This window comes from Saccopteryx bilineata, chromosome X, assembly GCF_036850765.1.
Source record: "Saccopteryx bilineata isolate mSacBil1 chromosome X, mSacBil1_pri_phased_curated, whole genome shotgun sequence".
In the NCBI taxonomy this organism is placed as follows: Eukaryota; Metazoa; Chordata; class Mammalia; order Chiroptera; family Emballonuridae; genus Saccopteryx; species Saccopteryx bilineata.
Window position 1 is genome coordinate 76824785 of NC_089502.1, and position 24971 is coordinate 76849755.

General features: G+C 42.9%; 1 protein-coding gene across 2 annotated transcripts; it reads left to right on the forward strand.

The window, feature by feature from the left end:
* The first annotated feature begins 6999 nt into the window (after positions 1–6999).
* NONO (non-POU domain containing octamer binding) lies at positions 7000–24427 on the forward strand. 2 transcript variants are annotated; one of them, XM_066250367.1, is made up of 11 exons: positions 7000–7124; positions 13696–13855; positions 15479–15672; positions 16832–17133; positions 20003–20098; positions 20293–20489; positions 20833–20917; positions 21674–21776; positions 22309–22363; positions 22583–22692; positions 23398–24427. In XM_066250367.1, the coding sequence occupies exons 2-11, from the start codon at positions 13705–13707 to the stop codon at positions 23530–23532; spliced, it is 1428 nt and encodes a 475-aa protein (XP_066106464.1). In that variant the 5' UTR covers positions 7000–7124; positions 13696–13704; the 3' UTR covers positions 23533–24427. The 2 variants fall into 2 exon arrangements, with proteins under 2 accessions (XP_066106464.1, XP_066106465.1); XM_066250368.1 differs by having other exon boundaries at positions 22324–22363.
* Positions 24428–24971: the final 544 nt, after the last annotated feature.

Here is a 24971-nt window from a genome sequence, read left to right on the forward strand (position 1 = left end):
ATATGGTAACTTTATGTTTAATTGAGTAACTGCCAGACTATCTTCCAAAGTAGCTGCACTATTTTATATTCCCTCAACAGAGCTCCAGTTTCTCCACATCTTTGCTAATGCTTGTTATCTGATAAATCAAAGGCCATTTATTTAGATCTTAAATTTCTTTCAACAATATTTTGTAGTTTTCAGATAACTTTTGCACGTTTTTCAAATTGTTCTTAAGCCTTTTATTCTTTTTAATGTTATTGTAACTGGAATTGTTCCTTAATTTAGCTTTCAAATTGCTCATTGCAAGTGTATAGAAATGCAATTGACTTTTTACATATTGATTTTGTATCCTGAAACGCTGCTTAACTTATTATTTTACTCATTTTTAGTGGTGTCCATAGGCTTTTCTATATACAAGATCATGTCATCTGCAAGTAGAGATACTGTAGTTTAACTTCTTCCTTTTCCCTTTTGGGTAACTCTGATTTCTTTTTCTTGCCAATTGCCCTGACTAGAACCTCTAGTACAATGTTGAATATAAGTGATATCCACTTATAGTTCTTAAAACAGAGTCTTGCACATTAGGCCATTGACTTTTTCTTTTACTTATTGATTTTATTAATAAGATTTTATTTATTGATTTTAGAGAGAAGAGAGAGAAAGGGGTAGGAAGTATAAACTCATAATAGTTGTCTCCCTGTGCCTTGACCCGGCAAGCCTAGGATTTCAAACCAGCGACCTCAGCATCCCAGGTTGATGCTTTCTCCACTGCACCATCACCTGGTCAGGTCAGACTCACTCTTTCTTGATTAACATTTTATATTTATCTAGTTATTTGGTAATTTATTGAGGACAGTAATCAACGTTAGTACTGATAGACCACATGTTATTATGTTCAGTACCTTGAAAGTACTCGATAAATATTATATGTCTGATAATAGTAGTAATTCGAAAAAGAATTACTCCTTGGCCAGATAGCTCAGTTGGTAAAAGCATCATCTCAATGAACAGTTGCGGGTGCGATCCCCTGTCAGGGCACATATAAGAATCAACCAATGAATGCGTATATGAGTGGAACAACAATTTTTATTCTCTTTTTCTTTTTTTAGAGAGAGAGATATCAATTTTGTCCTGCATGCGCCCCAACCGGGGATCGAACCTACAACCTTTACATATCAGGATGACACTCTAAGCAATCGAGCTATCTGGCCAGGGCATAAATAATTTTTTTTTTTTAAAGAAAAGAATGGCCTGACCTGTGGTGGCGCAGTGGATAAAGCATCTGCCTGGAACGCTGAGGTTGCCGGTTCAAAGCCCTGGGCTTGCCTGGTCAAGGCACATATGGGAGTTAATGCTTTCTGCTCCTACCCCCTTCTCTGTCTCTCTCTCTCTCCTATCTCTCTAAAAAATGAATAAATAAAATCTAAAAAAGAAAAAAAGAAAAGAATGGCCTGACCAGGCAGTGGTGCAGTGGATAGAGCGTTGATCTGGGATGCTGAGGACCCAGGTTCCAAACCTCAAGTCCACTGGCTTGAGCACAGGCTCATCCGGATTGACTGCAGGCTTGCCAGCTTGAGTGCGGGGTCACCAGCTTGAGTGTGGGATCGTAGATATGACCCCATGGTCGCTGGCTTGAGCCCAAGGTCCCTGGCTTGAGCCTAAGGTCGCTGGCTGGAGCAAGGGGTCACTGGCTCAGCTGAAGCCCCCCAGTCAAGGCACATGTGAGAAAGCAATCAATGAACAACTAAAGTGCCACACTACAAGTTGATGCTCCTCATCTCTCTCCCTTCTTGTCTGTCTGTCCCTGCCTGTCCCTCTGTCTCTCTCTCTCAATCTTTCTCTTGCTAAATAAATAAACAAATGAATAAATAAATAAAAAGGAAAAAAATGACTTCTCAGAGCCTCACTTGGACTCTTTTCTTCCTCTTTTTCTCCTTCTCCTTCTTCTTGTTAAATTTTTTCTACTGATTTGAGAGAGAGAAGCATCAACTTGTTTCACTCATTGATTGCTTCTCGTACATGGCCTGACTGGGGGGTTGAACTCATGACCTCTGGCATGCTGGGACAATGCTTTATCCACTGAGAGATCCGGCCAGGGCTTTTGTAAGAAAAAAAAAATTCTCTCACAGTTCTGGAAGCTGAAGTGAAAGTGTTCTGAAAGCTCTAGAGAAAAATACTTCTTTATCTCTTCTAGTTTCTGGTGGCTTCCAACAGTCTTGACACTTCTTGTCTTGTAGCTGCATCACTCTGAGCTGCCTGTCTTCACATGGTCGCCTTCTCTCTGTGTATGTTTCTCTGGACCCTTTTCTCCTGTTACTTGGCTGACTACTCTCACCTCAAATTCAACTGGACCAAAACTGCACTGATTGACTTTCTCCTAATGGTGCTCTGCCTCCTAGATTTCCTCTTCTGGTTAGTGGCACAACCAGACAACCAGGCACCCAAAACAGAAATCCAAGAATCGAACCAGTTTTCTTCCTCTTCTTACCTCCTACATTTTTTTGGTTAGTATGTCCCCTTGATCCTACCTTCCAAATATGTGTAATTGGTTTCTTCTTCTTTAGCCTTACAACCACTGTCTTAGTTCATGCCTTCCTCATCTTTCATGTGAAATGATTATTTCTGTGTTTTAACTTGTGTCCCTATCCAATAGCTTATTTCCTCCAATCTCTTCTACACTGTTGCCAGGGTGATTGTGATTAGCTAAATGATGCACCCCCAAACATATCCCTGTCTTAATTCCTGGGGCCTGTGAATGTTACCTTATATGGCAAAAATTAAAAGTAGGACTTTGCAGATGTGATTAAGTTAAAGATCTTAAGATGGGGAGATTATCAAGGTAGGCCCTAAATGTAATGACAAGTGTTCTTATAAGAGAGGCAGAGGGAGATTTGACACACAAAGAGAAAAAGGACATTTATCTATGAAGGCAGAGATTGGAGTGGTGTAGCCACATGCCAAAGAATGCCAGCAATGCCTGACCTGCTGTGGCCCAGTGGATAGAGTGTCAACCTTGAACACCGAGGTTGCTGGTTTGAAACTCTGGCTTGCCTGGTCAAGGCACATATGGGAGTTGATGCTTCCTGCTCCTCCCCTCCTTGTCTCTGTCTCTTTCTCCTCTCTCTAATATGAATAAATAAAATCTAAAACAACAACAACAAAACACCCTAGGCTCGCCTGACCAGGAGGTGGCGCAGTGGATAAAGTGTCGGACTGGGATGCGGAGGACCCAGGTTCAAGACCTCGAGGTCTCCAGCTTGAGTGTGGGTTCATCTGGTTTGAGCAAAGCTCACCAGCTTGGACCCAAGGTAGCTGGCTCAAGCAAGGGGTCACTCGGTCTGCTGTAGCCCCACAGTCAAGGCACATATGAGAAAGCAATCAATGAACAACTAAAGTGCCACAACGAAAAATTGATGCTTCTCATCTCTCTCCCTTCCTGTCTGTCTGTCCCTATCTGTCCTTCTCTCTGACTCTCTCTCTGTCAAAACAAAACAAAACAAAAACAAAAAAAAACAACCCAGGCTTGCTCTGGCCAGCTGGCTCTGTGGATGGAGCATCAGCCCAGTGTATTGGATGTCCTGGGTTCAATTCCAAGTCAGTGCACACAAGAGAAGTGACCATCTGTTTCTCTCTTCCTTTTCTCCCTGTTCCCCTCCCACAGCCAGTGGCTCAGTTGGTTCAAGCATTGGCCGTAGGCACTCAGGATAGTTTGGTTGGTCTGAATGCCTCAGCCTCAGGTGCTAAAAATAATTCAGTTAATTGCAGTGGCAGCCCTAGACAGTGGTTGCTGAGTGGATTCCAGTCAAGGTGCATACAGGAGTCTGTCTCACTATCTTCCCTCTTCTCACTTAAAAAAAAAACAAATAAAAACAACAACAATAAAACAAAGCCCCAGGCTTGCCCTGTTAGGGCACATACAGAAGCAACTACTACAAGTTGATGCTTCCCACTCCTTCTCCCCCTTTATTTCCCTCTCTCTCCCCTCTCTCAGTAAATCAATGCCTTTAAAAAAGAATCTATAGTACCTTTTAAATAATTTCCCTCCACAATAGATACTAAAAACCATCATGTGGTAATTAATATTAAACAGTCCTCATAAATCTTTATTTATATGGAAAATAGCTAAAGCACTTTTTTTTAGTGAGGTCATGACTCAGACAAGCATGCATAGCTAGTCCTACATATATATAAAAAAGTGTAAACATTTCTGTTTGGCCAGGGCAGTACAAACATAGAAAGTAGAAATGCAAAAAAGTGATCAAAATTGTAACCATTGGAATGAGTAAAGAGAGACTTTCCTTTATATACTGTTGGGTATTGTTTGATTTTTTTTTTTTTCCATGAGCGGAAAAAAAATGACTTTTTCAGAAAAGATAGAGGTAAAATTTCTTTTTTTTATAATACTACAGGGTTGGTTTTTTTTTTTGTTGTTTTTTTTTTTTGTGAGAGAGACAGACAGGGACAGACAGACAGGGAGAGAGATGAGAAGCATCAACTCATAGTTGCATCATTAGTTGTTCATTGATTGCTTTCTCATATGTGCCTTAACTGAGTGGTCTCTAACCAAACCAGTGACCCCTTGCTCAACCCAGCGAGCTTGGGCTCAAGTCAGTGACCTTGGGCTTCAAGCCAGCAACCTTTGGGCTCAAGCCAGTGACCAGAGACCATGAGGTCATGCCTATGATCCTACATTCAAACTGGTGCCCCTGCATTCAAGCTGATGAGCCCACACTCAAGCCAGATTAGCCCATACTGAAACCGGCAACCTCCGAATTTCTTTTTTTTTAAAATTAAGTTACAGGTGGGGAGGCAGAGTAACAGACTCCCTCATGCACACTGACTGGAATGCACCAGGCAAGTCCCCTACCCGGTGATGCTCTGCCCATCTGGGACCACTGCTCCATTGCTCAGCAACTGAGATATTTTAGTGCCTGAGGTGAGTCCATGGAGTCATCCTCAGTGCCCGGGGCCAACTTTTTCTCGAGCCATTTGAGCTATGACTGCAGAAAAGGAAGAAAGAGATAGAGAGGGGAGTGGGAGGGATGGAGAAGCAGATGGTCACTTCTCTTGTGTGCCCTGACCAGGAATCAAACCCTGGACTTCCACACACCAGGCTGATGCTCTACCACTGAACCAGCCGGCCAGGGCTGACCTCAGGGCTGATCCAGGCCGATGCTCTATCCACCAAGACACTGCCTAGTTAGGCAATACAGGTGCTATTCTCAAAAAGTTTGGGGGGCCTGACCAGGTGGTGGCGCAGTGGATAGAGCATCGGACTGGGATGCAGAGGACCCAGGTTCAAGACCCCGAGGTCACCAGCTTGAGCATGGGCTCATCTGGTTTGAACAAAAGCTCACCAGCTTGGACCCAAGGTCGCTGGCTCGAGCAAGGGGTTACTCGGTCTGCTGTAGCCCCACGGTCAAGGCATATATGAGAAAGCAATCAATGAACAACTAAGGTGTTGCAACGAAAAACTGATGATTGATGCTTCTCATCTCTCTCTGTTCCTGTCTGTCTGTCCCTATCTATCCCTCTCTCTGACTCTCTCTCTGTCTCTGTAAAAAAAAAAAAATGTTTTGGGGAAAAAAGTTTGGGAACTACTGGCCTAGATACATCTGATATGGTGGCCACTGTGTGACTATCATATTTAGTATGTGACTAAATTTTAGCTGATTAGAATGGAATAGGATAGCCTGACTTGTGTGACAGAGTGGATAAAGCATTGACCTGGAATGCTGAGGTTATTGGTTCGAAACCCTGGGCTTACCTGGTCAAGGTGTATATGGAAAGCAACTACTATGAGTTGATGCTTCCCACTTCTCTCCCCTTTCTCTCTCTCTCTCTCAAAAAATAAAAATAAATAAATAAAATGAAATAGAATTAACAATTCAGTTCCTCAATTGCACTAGTCATATTTCAAGCCCTCAATTGTTACATGAGGCCAGTAGCTACTATATTGAATAGAGCAGGTACAGAACATTTCTATCTTTGAAGAAAGCTCTGGATAGTGTAGGTCTAGGTCACTGTGTCCCCACATAAGGTGGAGCCCTGAAACCATGAATATGAATTAGTTAATTAGAGGAATTAACTACAAATACTTATCAGTTGAGCCTTGTAGCGCTTGATTAACCACAGGGCTAGTTAGGCATTACTGAAAAATTATGGTGGTTACCTAATATGTCCTACAGAATATAGAATCATTCTGGTCTTGAGGGCTACACATAATGTATCCATGGCAGTGATGACACCTGTTGAATCCCTGTAAATCTTTGAAACAATAGTGGTGTTTGGATTTTCTGGTTACCATGGAATTGAGTACCTGGCTACAATTCTGTGCAGTCACAGAGAATAAAGTATCAAGGCTTCCTCCCCTTCTCTACTCCTTTTTATATAACCATAACCATAACCATAACCACAACCATATTCATAAACCATAGTGATGATTATTTCAGTTGGGCTTCATGAGCAGACCTGGCAGCAGCAGAAGCAACTAGAAATCTGATTAAGTATGGAGTGTCAGAGTGCAAGCCCTAAGGAGGAAGTGTGAAAAAGAAACATGGCGGGGCCTTTTTTCAGTAGGAAAAGGCTAGATCTACTACAGTGAATACAATGACATTGTTACTCTTGCTTCTTGCACAGGCGCAGTGCAGGAATGCTCAGAGCACGCCTACGCACACATTTTCTCCCCTTCTCTCTCTTTCCATATCCCTCTCTCTCCCTTCTCGCCCTCTCCCTTCCCCCTCCCATCATTTGGCCTTCCAGTCTTTCCGTTAGCACGGTTACGTCTCTTCTTTCGAGCGCCCACCCCCTCCCCCTTTCCTTTTCGGTCTCAAGCGGACGCAAGTAGCGCATGCGCATTAGATACGAAGCCTCGCTCTTTGTCCCCCATCTGTCGTTCACACGAACCTAAGTCTTTCGCATTCGGCAGCCAATAGGATCGTAGAAATGGCGGAAAATTGATTCCGCCTCTGAAGATGAACCTTGATTGGCAGTTTAGCGGACCAATCGAGAATGCCACTTTGTACCTCTGGGGAGGCACCGAGCTCCGTCGTCTCGTTTCCGGCGGCCGCGCGCTCTTTTCTTGGGACGGTAGAGGCCGTGTAGTGTCGCCGTTACTCCGAGGAGAGACGTGTCGGTTGAGGGTGAGTTTGGGGATGACTTAGTTGTCGTTTGAGAGGGGAGTAGTTTTTCTCGCAACGATCGGTGAAAGAAGAGGATGGGGCCCAGCCAGATTTAGAGGGAGGCTGGCCATTTTTTCCAAGGCTCCTTGAGGCCTTGTCCCCGCCACCCCATGGGCTTTGCAGCCCACCTGCGCGCGGGGCCCCGTCGCACTCGAGCCTCACTCGCGCTGCCTTTTCCCGCCGCGACTCCGGGCCGCGTGGCTTCTCGCCTTCGTCCTGTCGGCGAGTCCCCGGCCCTGGGGCTGCCTCGGGCCCGAGGGTGTGGGGTCCAGCATCTCCCAGCCCCGGAGTCGCAGCAGCAGGAGGAGGAGGAGGCGCTTTGTCGGCTGCTCCTCCCATCGGCCTCGCGAGGCCCTGAATTCCGAATGAGCCGCTGGGCCCCCCCGAGCGACATTTCTTTGTCAAAACTCTTGGCTGGGAAGTTCAGCTGCTCTCCAGACCCCGCGCTTTCCTCCTCGGGTTCCTCCGTGCCCTCTTTTTAGTCTTGTTGCCTAGCTGCTTGACTCATGTGTAGCACCACTTTAAAAAAATGAAACTTAAGTTAATGGATTTTTTTTTAAAGTATTTTCCACTTGGACAAACAATTGTCGTGACACCTTTCTTTGTGTTCTTAACAGTGAAGTCAAGGTTAGAGAAGACTGGGAGTTAGTACTTTGCTATCTTAAATCTAGGTTGTAGCAGGTGTTGGGTAGCCAGATAAAATATAGAACAGCCCATTAAATTTGAGTTTCACGTAGACAAAGAATTATTTTATACGTTGCATGGGACAGAAGCATATATTTTTAATCGTAAACTCAAATTTTACTGTGATGTGTATTTTATATTTGGTAAATCTACCAACTCTAGTGGGGGAACACTGGGTAGATTTATATTTTGTCCAAATTCTTTGTTATTAAATGCAAGGTCCTAAGAAACTCTTAGAAAATGAAAAAGGACCTTATCATTTCACTGTATTTTACAGCTTTCAGGTTGGTCCATATGCAGGCACCATCTCGGTCTGGTAGATTTTTACCAGGTTTTCCCCACTATTTACACTTAAAAAGTTGATCCTTATCCTGGAAATTAAAGGAACACTTATTTAGATTTCAGATCTGTGATATAGTACTTGATCCTGTACCTAAATATTTCTGCAGTTGCATCTCAAACCCCAATCTTTCTAAACCAACAATACATATTTTCTCAAGCAAGTCCTGCATCAGGATTAGTCCTTCGGACAGAATTCTTTGCTGTTGGTCCTTGTACTTTGTTTTCTTCTCGGATAGGCCCCATGGTTAGGGGGCAGTGGATTTATTACTCTTAGAGTTGTGCCCAGATTTCCAAATTATATTGGTGGTCATCATCAGAAGTAGGTGATGGGGGGGCAGTACTTACCAAGTACTTCGCTACTCTGTGGGCACTTTGAAATGGTTTATACAATATTACCTAGCCTGCTTGGAAAAGAACAAATTGAAGGGAAAGACTATAAAGCAGGGGTTGGGAACCTATGGCTCGCGAGCCAGATGTGGCTAAAAAAAAATAATGTTAAAAATATAAAACATTCTCATGTACTACAATCCATTCATTTCCTACCTACTGCTCATGTTCATGGCTGTGGGTGGCTGGAGCCAATCACAGCTGTCCTCCTGGACAACACCAGATTTTTATTGGATAATGTGTAAGGTACACTGGTCGTTATACGGTTCTCACGGAGTTACATTTTAAAATATGTGCTGTTCATGGCTCTCAGCCAAAAAGGTTCCCGACCCCTGCTATAAAGATTAGTGCAACTATGTGTGTGTGTGTACATTTCTTTAACAGCATAAAGGTAGGGAATTTGGTTTTACAAATGATTTTGCTAGAATCAGAAGAGTGGAGAAATAATTAATGACATGTGTTTAACTGAAGCACCCACCATATACAGAAATAGGGTTGTGGCTGCCAACAGAAACAACTGCCTGCTATGTACATGATCTCATTTAGTCCTTAAAATAACCAGCCCTGTCAGGTAGATATTGTCATCTCGATCTTACAGGTGAGGCCACTGAGGCTCAGATGTTAGGTGATATGGCTGGTAAGTTTGTTGGCCTCTGAACTCTGAAATTGAGATCAGTTTGATTACAAAGCTCCACTCCATGCTTCATCACACTGTGTGACCTTGGATGGGCATCATTTTTCTTCTCCAGAAGAATTAATAGTGTGAGTACTAAATATGAGATGATGCAATGCAGTGCCTAACATATAACGATTGATAAATATCTTGTATTGTCACCTTAATTACCAGTGTGCGCTTTCTAAAATCAAAAGCAATCTCTCTTGAAGTAATCTTAAATGGTTTAGAACAGTGGTCCCCAACCCCTGGGCCGCGGACCGGTATCGGTCTGTGGACCATTTGGTACTGGTCCACAGAGAAAGAATAAATAACTTAATTATTTCCGTTTTATTTATATTTAAGTCTGAATGATGTTTTATTTTTAAAAAATGACCAAATTCCCTCTGTTACATCCATCTAAGACTCTTGACGCTTGCCTTGGTCACGTGATACATTTATCCGTCCCACCCTAAAGGCCAGTCATGAAAATATTTTCTGACATTAAACCGGTCTGTGGCCCAAAAAAGATTGGGGACCACTGGTTTAGAACATCCTAGCACTTTATCCTCAAAGAGGTAGGTCATTTCTACTACGAAGTTGTAAAATTGTCCTTCTGAAATGAAATGATGAATGGTGGGTATGACATAAATACAGAATTTTTAATATTTCAGTTTTGAGTAGATCTCTAAGGATTTCTATTAACATGTAAATCATAAATTGTAGATTCCTGAATGGGGTGTAAGGTACTGAGGCTAGTACCTCAGTTAAAGGCTGGAGAAAAAAACGGTCCTTGAATTCTAGCCAGGGATAAGATCTAGTTGAAGAAATGACTGGGAAGATATTCAGGTTTTTGTTATAGGCCACTTTGGGGTCAGGGAAGGGAGGTGTTTGATAGCTGGGATTCAAATAGGAAAAGATGTGATGTTTTTATTTCTTCTACATATTATTTTAAAATCATGACTTTCCATTTTTTGTTTGTTAAGTATTCCATTTGCCGTGAATTGCTGTGTTTGTTCATGGCATGTACGGTTACTACAACTTTTTAAGAAAATAATGCTGCACTATGTGGCACGAGTCACGGATTCAGTTATACTATTTTATCCTGAGGAAATAATGAAGCAGAAAGCTACAAGCACAGAGATATTTACTGCAGCATTATAATAGGAAAATGTTGAGAACCACCTGAATGTCTCATAGTCAAGAGTAGTTCAGTACTTCAGTAAATCCATATGGGCTTTCTGCAACTGTAACTGTTAAAAATTGTGATTATGTTGACACTATAGAAATTAGGAAAAGCCGAATATAAAATGGTGCGTTATGATTGTAGTTACTGAACTGATAATACATGTTTTGGAAAGTAAAGCAAAACTGTATGGAAACAGAAAATTTACTCAGGGCTGTGCCCTATGAGCATTGTTTATAATGGTGAAAAATTAGAAACCCAAGTGTCCATCATTACAATGGCTTCGTTGACAGCTGAATATCGTGTCCATTAACAATGTAGAAGATTTCGTGACATGAAAACTATTGTGTCATAAAGTAGAAAAGGCATTATAAATCTGTTACAAATGGTTTTTGTAATATCTTATTTAGAGTAGGACAAGTATCTAAATTAGTGACTGAAGGGGTGTACCAGAATGTTAACAATGATTTTTTTTAGTTTTTGGTCTTTGGATTTTTATTTTATTTTTTGTTTTTATTTTTTTCTGTAACAAAGAGGTGTTTTGTGATAGGTGCCTTATTAATGAGAAACATAAAATTGATGACATGTCATAAATGAGAAAATTCAAGTCTAGGTTTAACAAATCTATTTTAAGTTGCTAATTTGCACCTTCCACTCCCTGTCCACTTAGCCCCCTATAGCCCTTCCCCCGCCCTTTTCCCCCTTTATTTGTGATAACATCTCAAGTACTGTGCAGTATAATTATTATGTAGATTGTTTTGTCTTTCACTAGAAGGTAAGATTCCAGAAGGCAGGAATCTTTGCTTCGTTCATTGATGTATCTCAAGCACCTACTATAATACCTAGCAAATAATACGCATTCAGTGAATATTTATTTGCAGTTAGTTAAAAAAATTATCAATGACTTACAAGCAGGACAGTTTTTATTTTTGCCTACCTACTGTTCTTTGTTTACATTCATGCATTTTTTTAAAGATTTTATTTATTCATTTTAGAGAAGGGGGGAGAGAGGGGGGAGGAGCAGGAAGCATCAACTCCCATATATGCCTTGACTGGGCAAGCCCAGGGTTTCCAACCGGTGACCTCAGCATTCCAGGTCGACGCTTTATCCACTGCGCCACCACAGGACAGGCTACATGCATGCATTTTTAAAAGACCCTTTCCCTCTTAAATTATCAACATTTTTCATGATATTTCTTTATAAATTATAAAATTTATTTATAATTTTTAATACTTGTAACATTCCGTTGTATAGATGTACCATAATTTATTAAAAACTATTCCCTAATTGTGGGTATGTAAGTAATTTTTATTGTTTTGTTACCATAAAGGCCTTTATAGTATTCCACAGGTGTGCGATTTTTTTATTTCAAAGTGATAGTTTTAGGATGAATTTCTAGGGCTAGAATTCCCAAGTTAAAGAATATGAACATCTTGATAGCTCTAGTTACAAGTTGTCTTATGAAATAACTTTTGGGTATACTATTTCATAATTACATCAAGGTGGGATATGATATGAAATATATTAAAGCTTTTATACACATAAAAGTATTCTCATGCCCATCATCCAAAATAACAGTTACCAAGCCTTTGTCACATTTTCTTCGTCTAAGGCAGTGGTCCCCAACCTCCGGGCCACGGACCAGTACCGGTCCGTGGGTCATTTGGTACTGGTCCGCAGAGAAAGAATAAATAACTTACATTTCTGTTTTATTTATATTTAAGTCTGAACGATGTTTTCTTTTTTAAAAATGACCAGATTCCCTCTGTTAAATCCGTCTAAGACTCACTCTTGATGTTTGTCTCGGTCATGTGATACATTTATCCAGTCCGTGGCCCAAAAAAGGTTGGGGACCACTGATCTAAGGAATATAAAAGCTATTGAAGGAATCATAATGTTAACACAGTATTCACAAAAAAGTCCTTTTCTGCACCTTTCCTTCAGCTGAATTCTAACTAGAGGGTCATATATTTAGGGGAAAGGATTTAGAATTAATTTTGCCCTTTGTTTCGTTTACTGAAGAATCATCCTTGGATTCTGAAGACTCTCCTTGGTTTGTTAATCTGATCAGTTAGAAAATTTGCATTTTAAAATTGTCAACTTTTGAATTCAGTCTGAATTGTAGCAGGAATTTTTATTTTTTCTTTTAATCTTTTTTTTTTTTTTACAGGGACAGAGTCAGAGAGAGGGATAGACAGACAGACAGACAGGAACGGAGAGATGAGAAGCATCAATCATCAGTTTTTTGTTGTTGCGCATTGCGACACCTTAGTTGTTCATTGATTGCTTTCTCATATGTGCCTCGACTGCGGGCCTTCAGCAGACCGAGTAACCCCTTGCTCAAGCCAGCGACCTTGGGTGCAAGCTGGTGAGCGTTTGCTCAAACCAGATGAGCCGCACTCAGGCTGGCGACCTCCGGGTCTTGAACCTGGGTCCTCTGCATCCCAGTCTGACGCTCTATCCACTGCGCCACCACCTGGTCAGGCTTATTTTAATTTTTAAATGACAGAGTTTAACATTTTATGTTTATATTGTATATTGAGCTTTGTATTTGCTGCTGTTTCTGCCTTGGTAGCCATTTATCTTTCTATTGTGATTAACAACATTTACTAAGTGCTAATAGTATATGCCAGTACTTGACCTAGTGTTTTCACATATTTATTAATCCTCATGGCCACCTTGAGAGGTAGATATTTATTGTACCTTTTAACATCTTAAGTCCATACAGAAGTAATTTACTAGGTAGTACATAGGTAGTAATTAGGACTATGCTGAAACCTAAGTGTGTCTAACTCTGCAGCCTGTACTTTTCCTGCAGTTCATTCCATAGTGTCTGGTGGAGGCTAGGACTGTGCCCAGTGCCAGAGAAGAACAAGACTTATTCTTGTCCTTGGGAGAACTAGACTCTACTTCAGTCACATTTTTATAATGTGCTTTAATATATATTATGATGGGGCCAGTTTTTAGGGGTTAGAGTCTTTTGGGAAAGTAGTTTCTTATTATGCGTAAAATTATTGAACTAGAAGATTTCTCAGGTCATTGTAATGCAAGCTGTTTTTGTCTGGTACTTGTGTAGTTTCTATGTGCAACATAACTGCTGATGCCTGGCTGTTTTTATATTTTTGAATTGTACCTTTTCGCCAGACTTGTTCAAACCAATTGTTTTGATGTGGCAAAAGCCAGGATAGCAAAGGTGTTTGGTGACTTAAAAGTCATCAGGAAGATGACTGGTTGCATTCTTAGCACTGAATGTATTTGACAGTCCACATTTTCTTTTTAGGGTGCAAAAATGCAGAGCAATAAAACCTTTAACCTGGAGAAGCAAAACCATGCTCCAAGGAAGCATCATCAACATCATCACCAGCAGCACCACCAGCAACAGCAGCAGCAACCGCAGCCAACATCAGCACCTGCAAATGGGCAACAGGCCAGCAGCCAAAGTGAGTATATGCTAAGTAACGGGATAGAGATAGGTTCCTCTTGGGAGTGTGTTCTTGGTTTTTAGATTAGGCTTTTGGGATTATAAAGGAATAGAATAGGTCTTTGTTCTTATTTTTTCTGTTTACCTATTAGAACTTCTTAGGGTGAAAAAGACTGAATCTCTTAAACCAAGGAGCCAAACGTGTTGTGGAATAGCTGTTAAACAGATGTCTGCATGTTTTACTCAGAGCTTGTTTTCTTAGAGGTAATCAGATAACTGGTAGTTAGGGGACATATAGAACAAGTCTTTAAGACTTAATGGAGAAGTAGTTTGGTACTGACTGTTGTTACACGTTCAGCCTGGGGGCTGTGCAAGCCCATTTTTAGTCTGTGAAGGTATGTACCCATTCGTTCAGCAAACTTCTGTATGAACAGCTCTTGTGTGCCTCTAACACTAGAACCTATTCAACCCTCTATTTCCAGAGATTTCCACAAAGACTACTCTTTCCTAACTCATTTCTTTTTATTCTATTACCTTCCAACCTGAAAGAATGGCAACTGTTATGGTTATGAAATTGGGAAATGGAGCAGTTAATGTTTTATATTTTAAAAATTTGGCCCTTCTCACATATAGTTTCCTACTTGCTTAATTTTCTTTTTGTCCAATAGCTCCTGTATTGTCTTTCTGTTTCTGACTTAGTTCAGGTTGACTCTTGGTCCCACCTGGAGTCAACTGTTGAGCTGGTGAGAAGTTCCCCCCAGATCTGCATAGTTTTTTTTTTTTTTTGTATTTTTCTGAAGCTGGAAACGGGGAGAGACAGCCAGACAGACTCCCGCATGCGCCCAACCGGGATCCACCTGGCACGCCCACCAGGGGGCGACGCTCTGCCCCTCCGGGGCATCGCTCTATTGCGACCAGAGCCACGCTAGCGCCTGGGGCAGAGGCCAAGGAGCCATCCCCAGCGCCCGGGCCATCTTTGCTCCAATGGAGCCTTGGCTGCGGGAGGGGAAGAGAGAGACAGAGAGGAAAAAGAGGGGGAGGGGTGGAGAAGCTGGTGGGCGCTTCTCCTGTGTGCCCTGGCCGGGAATCGAACCCGGGACTTTTGCACGCCAGGCCGACGTGCATAGTTTTTTTGTATGTTTGTTTTTCAAGGACAGAGAGAGGGATAGATAGGGACAGACAGACAGAAACTCAGAGATGAGAAGCATCAATCATCAGTTTTTCGTTGTGAGACCTTAGTTGTTCATTGATTGCTTTCTCTTATGTGTCTTGACTGTGGGCCTTCAGCAGACTGAGTGACCCCTTGCTCGAGCCAGCAGCCTTGGGTCCAAGCTGGTGAGCTTTTTGCTCAAACCAGATGAGCCCGCGCTCAAGCTGGTGACCTCGGGGTCTCAAACCTGGGTCCTCTGCATCCCAGTCCGACACTCAACTGCACCACCGCCTGGTCAGGCTCTGCAAACTGTTTTTACATTCTAAGGTGCAATATAGTGAGAAGTGGTTAGTGGATAGATTGCTTTGGGAAAGGGTGTTTGCCTTTTCTTACAGCAATTAGATTTTCTAATCTAGAAGTAGTTGTATCTCTTTGAGAATGACTGTACATCTCTTTCTTTAATCTTTTGAGTGACTGTATGTCTTCTCTCAGATGAAGGCTTGACAATTGACCTGAAGAATTTTAGGAAACCAGGAGAGAAGACCTTCACCCAACGTAGCCGGCTCTTTGTGGGCAATCTTCCTCCAGACATCACTGAGGAGGAAATGAGGAAACTGTTTGAGAAATATGGGAAGGCAGGCGAAGTCTTCATTCATAAGGATAAAGGCTTTGGCTTTATCCGCTTGGTAAGCAACTGTAGGCTTATAGAGCAAAGGCGGGGAAACTGGGGAATGATGGATATGGAGAATTAAGCAGTAAATAATTCTCAGATGGTCTGTTAAAGCTTGTAGTTGTACTTGGTGGAACAGGATCAGAACAATGCAGATAAAAAAATTTTTCTCCTCGTAGGTTTTTGTTTTGTTTCAAGGACAACATAGGTTTATTTGTCTAAGATAATAGGGCTAAGGTATGCCCTTTGGAACTTTGTTTTAATTGGGAAATTTTAAATATACAGAAGTAGACAGGATAGTGTATCGAACCTGCACATATTGCCTGGCATCAGTAGTTAACAGTTCATAGGTAATCTAGTTTTATCTATACTCTTCCCCTATTTACTACCCCATAAATATTTTAGTATGTTAGATTTTTTTTCCAAGAAAAATGAAGATTCACATTTACTAATGGTCAAGGTGTATATAATTTATTTCCAGAGCCCTTCCGTGTGTAGTCTCTCACTTAAGACTAAAACTGGGGGCAGGGGTGGGGTTTTTTTTGTATCTATTTTTAAGTATAGATTTTTTTTTTTTTTTGGTATCTGATTTAGGAAGCGGTTGAGTGTATGGGGGGGCCTTTCTAGGCATTATCTGCATACATGAGGGCTGTGATTTGGTCAGCACTAGTATTCCTTCCAAATCTACCACTCACTTGAGACTGTAGACAGGTCATTTTCTCTGGAGCTCAGCTTCCTCTGGGTCTCAGCAAGGTCTGGGGTTCTAAAGCGGCCTCTTAGAGGGCATAAGTGATTCTGGGTAACTGTATGTAGCTAGCTGAAATTTAAATATTCTAGCTACTGTATTTTAAGGGTAGGTTTCAGGCTGGTCATTGTCCAGATGATCTATTATCACTTGGGATAATAACCTGGGATACTGATGATTATGTAAGTATTAGTAACTTTCAGGATTTCCAATTGGTTTATTGTATGTAAGGCCATCGGGGCAGTTAGGCTAATCAAAGAGTTACCTGAAACACACAATCCCATTCTTCTAATTTTGTCCATGTTCCTTTGTATGCTTGTTGCCAAGCACTTTTTTGAGATATTTTGTATTGAGCTATGCTACTTCAGACACTTGAGAGTATACCGTTGGTCTGTCTAAAGGAGTTATTCTAACTTGCCTCTGCTCCTAGGAAACCCGAACTCTAGCGGAGATTGCTAAAGTGGAGCTGGACAACATGCCACTCCGTGGAAAGCAGCTGCGTGTGCGTTTTGCCTGTCACAGTGCTTCCCTTACGGTCCGAAATCTTCCTCAGTATGTGTCCAACGAACTGCTAGAGGAAGCCTTTTCTGTGTTCGGCCAGGTGGAGAGGGCCGTGGTCATTGTGGATGACCGAGGAAGGCCCTCAGGAAAAGGCATCGTTGAATTCTCAGGGAAGCCAGCTGCTCGCAAAGCTCTGGACAGATGCAGTGAAGGCTCCTTTCTGCTAACCACGTGAGTGTGGGGTTGTTTTCAGAAACAGACCTTAGATTGCTGCTTCCTCTTGTGGTCTGGGGAGTTAGCCTTTAGGAGTCCTGTTCCTGTGCTCATCTAAACACTGTTGATACAGTGGTTCAAGTGTTGACCTGGAACATTGAGGTTGCTGGTTCAAAACTGGGCTTGCAGTCAAGGCACATACGGCAGTTGATGTTTCTTGTTCCTCCCCTTTGTCTGTCTCTCTCTCTCTCTCTCTCCTCTCTAAAATGGATAAATGAAATCTTTTTGTTTTTTAAGGTTTTCCTTTTTTTTTTTAATGGCTAATTTTTTTGAAAAACTTTTTGTAGTTTATTATATTGATTTTAGAGAGAGAGTTCAGAACATAGAATTGCTCCTGTATGTGCCCTGACTGAGGATTGAACTGGCAACCTCTGTGCTTTGGGACAATGCTCTAACCAATTGAGCTATCCAGCCAGAGCCCCTTTTTTTTTTAACAATTGCAATGGATTTACCATTTCCACACATTTTTTTTTTTTTTACAGAGACAGAGACAAGGGTAGATAGGGACAGACAGACAGGAACAGAGAGAGATGAGAAGCATCAATCAGTTTTTCGTTGCGATACCTTAGTTGTTCATTGATTGCTTTCTCATATGTGCCTTGACCGCGGGCCTTCAGCAGACGGAGTAACCCTTTGCTCCAGCCAGCAACTTTGGGTCCAAGCTGGTGAGCTTTTGCTCAAACCATATGAGCCCGCACTCAAGCTGGTGACCTCGGGGTCTCAAACCTGGGTCCTCCGCATCCCAGTCTGATGCTCTATCCACTGCACCACCGCCTGGTCAGGCGATTTCCCCACATTTTTTTAAATTTATTAATTTTAGAGAAGAGAGGGAGAGAGAGAGAAGGGGGAGGAGCTGGAAGCATCAACTCCCATATGTGCCTTGACCAGGCAAGCCCAGGGTTTCGAACCGGCGACCTCAGCATTTCCAGGTCAACTCTATCCACTGCACCACCACAGGTCAGGCCTCCCCACATGTTTAAGCATTTAATAAGGCATTCATTTCCTTATAGTTGGGCATTGAGAGTTTTTCTGGTTTGGCACTTGTCAGGATTAAGTGGGGGGAAAAAATCCATGTAAGACCTTCAGTCCATTTTCCATCTTTGTGCCGGAAATACTAGAAGAGTGCACTTACTACTAACTTGGTGACAAACACATTTTCACAATGTCAAGGTCGATAGTCTTGGCACCTGTTTTATACTGAAGATCAACAAGTATCATCATTTCTCTTATTTAAAATCTACCTTAGCGGAAGGCCAGAACCCCACCAAGTGCCGGCAGTGACCCAACCTCCGGCGCTTTCAGGGAATGAGAGGAGGCCTCTAGTAGGGATTTCAATGTAGGGATTTGCAATGTAATGCAAATAGTGTAAGGGTTAAGAAAGAAACTTGTTTGCCTGACCTGTGGTGGCGCAGTGGGATAAAGCACCGACCTGGAACACTGAGGTTCCCGGTTCGAAACCTTGGGCTTGCCTGGTCAAGGCACATATGGGAGTTGATGCTTCCTGCTCCTCCCCCTTCTCTCTCTCTCCCCTCTCTCTAAAAATCAATTTAAAAAAAATCAAAAAAAAAAAAAAAAGAAAGAAACTTGCCCTGGTGGAGTAGCTGAGTTGGTTACAGCAGTGGTCCCCCAACCCCCAGGCCACGGACCGGTACAGGTCTGTGGGCCGTTTGGTACCGGTCTGCAGAGAAAGAATAAATAACTTACATTATTTCCGTTTTATTTATATTTAAGTCTGAATGATATTTTATTTTTTAAAAAATGACCAGATTTCCTGTGTTACATCCGTCTTCAGACTCACTCTTGACACTTGTCTTGGTCACGTGATACACTTATCCGTCCCACCCTAAAGGCTGGTCCATGAAAATATTTTCTGACATTAAACCAGTCCGTGGCCCAAAAAAGGTTGAGGACCACTGGGTTAGAGCATTGTCCCAAGATGTGAGGGTTGCTGATTCGGTCCATGGTCAGGGCACATACAGGAACAGACTGTTGACTGTTATTCTGCCTCTCTCACTAAAATCTGTAAATAAAAATTTTATGAAAGAAACTTTTCCAGTCCTTCAATGAGTCGTTGTATAATCAGTGTTAACTCTCCTTTTTGAAGTTTTATAACTGAAAAGTTGTTTTGTGGCCCTGGCCGGTTGGCTCAGTGGTAGAGCGTCGGCCTGGCATGCAGGAGTCCTGGGTTCGATTCCCAGCCAAGGCACACAGGAGAAGCGCCCGACTGCTTCTCCACCCCTCCCCCTCTCCTTCCTCTCTGTCTCTCTCTTCCCCTCCCGCAGCCAAGGCTCCATTGGAGCAAAGATGGCCCGGGCGCTGGGGATGGCTCCATGGCCTTTGCCTCAGGTGCTAGAGTGGCTCTGGTCACAACAGAGCAACGCCCCCTGGCGGGCGTGCCGGGTGGATCCCGGTCGGGCGCATGTGGGAGTCTGTCTGACTGCCTCCCCATTTCTAGTTCGGAAAGATACAAAAAAGAAAAAGAAAAAAAAAGTTGTTTTGTGCATGCAACGTCTTACTATATACCCCAGGTTATTGTCTAGAGGTCTATGGATAACCACATATTTAGGCTGCATGTAAGTACTATATCTGCTTACTTTGAACATCTTTTTTTAAGGCTGTGTTCAGAGATCTAAAGCCGGACTCAGTCCAATAAACCCCAGATTCTACATCATGCCATTGAAAGGAATTGGTTACTTGGGACTGAGTATAAAACCCCTTCAGAAGTTTAATTGTCTAGTCCTGACCCCTAAAACTAGTTTATTGAGTCAGCAGCAGGTGTAAAGAAGAAGCCTAGTGTCAGGTATAACTTGATGTTTCTTTTTCTCAGATTTCCTCGGCCTGTGACTGTGGAGCCCATGGACCAGTTAGATGATGAAGAGGGGCTTCCAGAGAAGCTGGTTATAAAGAACCAGCAATTCCACAAGTACGTGGTCCTGAAAGATTCCTTCCCTATTATGTGTCTGACTATTCCGAAGGAAGCTTGTAAAGGGATGTGTAAAAGAGGCAGGTCTTTGCTGTGTGTTTTCACGTGCAGCCATTATCTTGGCCCTCAGGAGAAACGCATTGCTTAGTTGGAGTCTTGGACAAGCCTTAATAACCTGGGCATGTTGTCTTTAGGGAGCGGGAGCAGCCACCTAGATTTGCACAGCCTGGCTCCTTTGAGTATGAGTACGCCATGCGCTGGAAGGCACTCATCGAGATGGAGAAACAGCAGCAGGACCAAGTTGACCGCAACATCAAAGAAGCTCGTGAGAAGCTGGAGATGGAGATGGAGGCTGCTCGCCACGAGCACCAGGTCATGCTGATGCGGCAGGGTGAGTATAGGCCTAGGAGTCTGAAAACTAGAAGAAGAACGGAAAGTATTTTCCCGAGTTTCTTTGTATCAATCGGTAGAGAAAGGCCTAAACCTCTGCTTTTATTCTCTGAAATATTTTATTGATCTTGGTAGGCAAATGAGCTTGGAGATGTGGCAGAAAATACTGGATTCTGTGGAGAAAGAAATAATAGGTTTGGCTTTATTTTGGGAATCTGGATACCTCTGATGGCCACTCAGGGATTATATATCCCCTTTGCTTTCTGGATCTTTAATTATGGACGATTATTGGGCCCATATGAGGAGAGGGAAGCATACTCTCAATCAATTTGTTTTTTTTCTAGATCTTATGAGGCGTCAAGAAGAACTTCGGAGGATGGAAGAGCTGCACAACCAAGAAGTGCAAAAACGGAAGCAGCTGGAGCTCAGGTAACTTCTCAGCCCTTTTTCTCGGACAACTCTAAAAGGCGGTGTCTCCCTCCTGCTTCCTACCACGATGCGACCTTGTGCACTGTAAATGCATTACAAACGCATTTCCAGGCTGCTTCCAAAGCTCTGCCTTTGGAGGGCAGATGTTTCAGCTGCCCGTGCTTCTGGGAGCTACCCAGGGCCATGCCAGAGAGAAAGCGGCTGAGTGCTGGTCTCATGAGGCTCCTTTGGGAAGGGAGACCTTTGTGCCTGAGGGCCATATCTGTGCTGCTCTGGAGCTGGGCTGTTTCCTGGCAAGATTTCCTGGAGGGCTGTGGTAGTTTTCAGCAGGCTCTCGGTCCCCTTAGCTGAAACTTCTAGTGCAGGGGTCCCCAAACTATGGCCCATGGGCTGCATGCGGCCGCCTGAGGCCATTTATCCGGCCCCCGCCGCACTTCCAGAAGGGGCACCTCTTTTATTGGTGGTCAGTAAGAGCAGCATAGTTGCCACTGAAATACTGGTCAGTTTGTTGATTTAAATTTACTTGTTCTTTATTTTAAATATTGTATTTGTTCCCGTTTTGGTTTTTTACTTTAAAATAAGATGTGCAGTGCGCATAGGGATTTGTTCATAGTTTTTTTTTATAGTCCGGCCCTCCAACGGTCTGAGGGACAGTGAACTGGCCCCCTGTGTAAAAAGTTTTGGGACCCCTGCCCTAGTGAGATCATTGCTCAGCTCCTGGAGTGTCTCTCTCTAAATACCTCGGTGATTCTATAGGCAGGAGGAGGAGCGCAGGCGCCGTGAGGAGGAGATGCGGCGACAGCAGGAAGAAATGATGAGGCGACAGCAGGAAGGATTCAAGGGGACCTTCCCTGATGCGGTATATCTTTGTGCCCATGCTGTAGCAGGCCAGTCACAATATGACATGCCCACCATGAATTGTCTGCCCACTAGGACTGTACAGCACACCAGGTTATGATCAAGTTTTCCATTCTCTGAAACTTTTAGAAAATTCGTAGGAAGGGAAGGTAAGGTGGAAAGTAGAGCTCTTTCTGCTCCACAGGCAATTTAGAATGAGAAGCTGGGGCTGGTATATGCTGTTCAGACTCAGTGCCTGCAGGATGGGATGTCCCCAGTTCCGTAGCGGTCTCACCTAGTCTTCTGCTGTCCTGGCAATTGTACTGGTTAAAGCTGTAGAACAAAATCAGCTATCTTTCTCCTCCTTCCACCTCTCCTGTACCTAGTAAGGGACTCTGATCTTGAACTCATCGTATAGTTAGTGAGGTGCTGTTGGTGTTCCTCAGCTTGCTCTCAGTGCACTTGGGATGTGTTATCACTCTTATCTGCCCCCCCCCCTAGTGTGTACACCTCGGTGGATTGTGGGATGCAGTGCTGTCATAGACTGTCTTTAGTGTTTTGTTTTTCAGAGAGAGCAGGAGATACGGATGGGCCAGATGGCTATGGGAGGTAAGGACTCAGGCGGTTAATGGCTTTGATTTCCTTTTTTGTCTTGTGTCTGGTGAACTAGATAGCTTCTCTTACCTAGTCCAGATTAAAGAGTTCACATTTTGGGGGAGTAGGGTGGGATAATGTCTTAGCCTAAAGGTCTTGGATTATTTCCTTTCAAACAGAGAGGCTGACAGTGTCTGTCTCTTGTACTGATCACACTACTCTACTCTACTTTAGGTGCTATGGGCATAAACAACAGAGGCGCCATGCCCCCTGCTCCTGTGCCTGCTGGTACCCCAGCTCCTCCAGGACCTGCCACTATGATGCCAGATGGAACCTTGGGATTGGTAATAGACTGTGGGGCTTTACAGTAACTCTAAATTCAAATAGGAGCAGAAAGGACTTTGCCTCCACGGTCTTGCTACAGATAGCAGTATTTAGAACATTGTTACCCATTAAATGTAATCTCAAGATCTTGATTTTTGAATCTTGAACAAACCCAGTCTCAAACTACACTTAATTTAGTAGTAAGCAGTTGCTTCTGACTGTTCAGTGGTTACCCTGGGTGAACAGGTTTTTTGGGCGAGAAGGCATTGAAAATGAAGCATTATCACATAAAATAGATGGGAATCCAAAAGGCCCTATGGTTTGTACAGTCCTGAAATGGTTTGGGTTCTGTCAAAATATTAAAACTGGTAGATAGGCTACAGGTTGCTGAGGAGTGATGGCCTGCCCTTGTCCATGTACCTAGTTCAGGAAAAAGGATGTAGGTAGAACTTAGCCATCCTAGGAATTTTGTATATGATATTGCTTAGCCAATAAGAATAGGGATAAAAAGCTAACGGTAAGGTGGTTGGGTGGGTCCATAATTCAGGCAGCCTGCCTTTCAGGGACATCTATCAACTAGAGTTTTAAATAAGCCTAGGCACCCCTAATATCAGGACCCTTGAGAAATTGGGGTGGAAATGAGCTCTGAGGGAGGAGCTGCAGATGAGTGGGAAGCTTAGGACTTAGGTTATGTTGTAATGTTGCTCTTTTTTTTTCTTTTTCAGACCCCACCAACTACCGAACGCTTTGGCCAAGCTGCTACAATGGAAGGAATAGGAGCAATTGGCGGAACCCCTCCTGCATTCAACCGTGCAGCTCCTGGAGCTGATTTTGCTCCAAACAAGCGTCGCCGATACTAAAAAAATTGCAGTGTCTAGATTCCCAAAACCCTTAAGAGAAGGACCCTTTTGGACTAGCCGGAATTCTACCCTGGAAAAGTGTTAAGGATTCCTCCCAATAGTTAGGTCTTCCCTGCCTGTACTACTCTAGGGAGTATGTGGAGGCAGAGGGCAAAGGAGGGGTGATACTACCAAATCAGTTCTGTGTGGTATATCATTTAATCATATCTGCGTGGTGCATTTCTGGAGTCTCCTGTGATTATTGAGGGTCTGGGAGGGGGGAACAATGAATGACAAAGTGGATCCAGTTCGAGCCCACATCCCCCATTCATCTTGACCATTCCATTCTTTGTTTATCCTGTTTTATTTGTGTCCTCATTCTTAAAGTCCCCAACCCCAGAGACACTGCCACATAATACCACAGAAACCACAAGCATCCCCCGATGACCTTAGCCTCATCACTCCATTCCACTCCCAGGTGGGAATTCAGGCATATGTCCACGGAGGTCACAGATAACCTAAGTACGGTTCTGTTATATCCTATATATTATCCCTTCATGTCCTAAGGAAGACATTTTCTCTTAGAGATTTTCATTTTAGTGTATCTTTAAAAAAAAAATCTTGTGTTAACTTGCCCCCATCTTTTTCTTGGGTATGGACAACCCAGGAACAGCCCTTTTGTGTCTGATGTTGCTGTTCACAGCTTTTCTTGATAGGCCTAGTACAATCTTGGGAGCGGGGTTGCTGTATGCCGAATTTCAGACAGTAGCTCTTAGCCTTGCCTATCTTAGGTAGTTACGCTGTGCATTTTTTTTATTGGTGTATTATGTTTTAGTTGTCTCTGATATCTTTGGAGTTTTTCTGAGAAATGGAGCAGTAATGCAGCATCAACTTATTAAAATACATTTTAAGCCTTTTAATTTTCTGTGCTATTTTTGAAGGGGAAGGGAGGGAGTGAGGGGTCTTTTGTCTTGGGAGATGAGCAGGTCTCATGAAGTATATCCATCTAGGCCAGTGGTAGTCAACCTGGCCCCTACCGCCCACTAGTGGGCGTTCCAGCTATCATGGTGGGCAGTAGTGGAGCAACCAAAGTATAAATAAACGGATTTAACTATAGTAAGTTGTTTTATAAAGATTTATTCTGCCAAACAGCGAAAATCTGACATAAGGTACTTGGTAAGTAATTATTACATGCTTTAACTTGCTGTAACTCTGCTTTATAAATTTTATAAAGTAAAGTTACTTCCCTACTTTATAAATCATCATTACTGTGGAACCGGTGGGCAGTTAGAGAATTTTACTACTAACATACAAAAGTGGGCGGTAGGTATAAAAAGGTTGACTACCCCTGGTCTAGGCAAACATGAGAAGGGTTGATGCACACTATGGCTGAAGTGATTGACAGTTTAGCGCTATTGGTGGTACATAGGTCATAAGATGGGAGGAAAACTGCTTTGAAA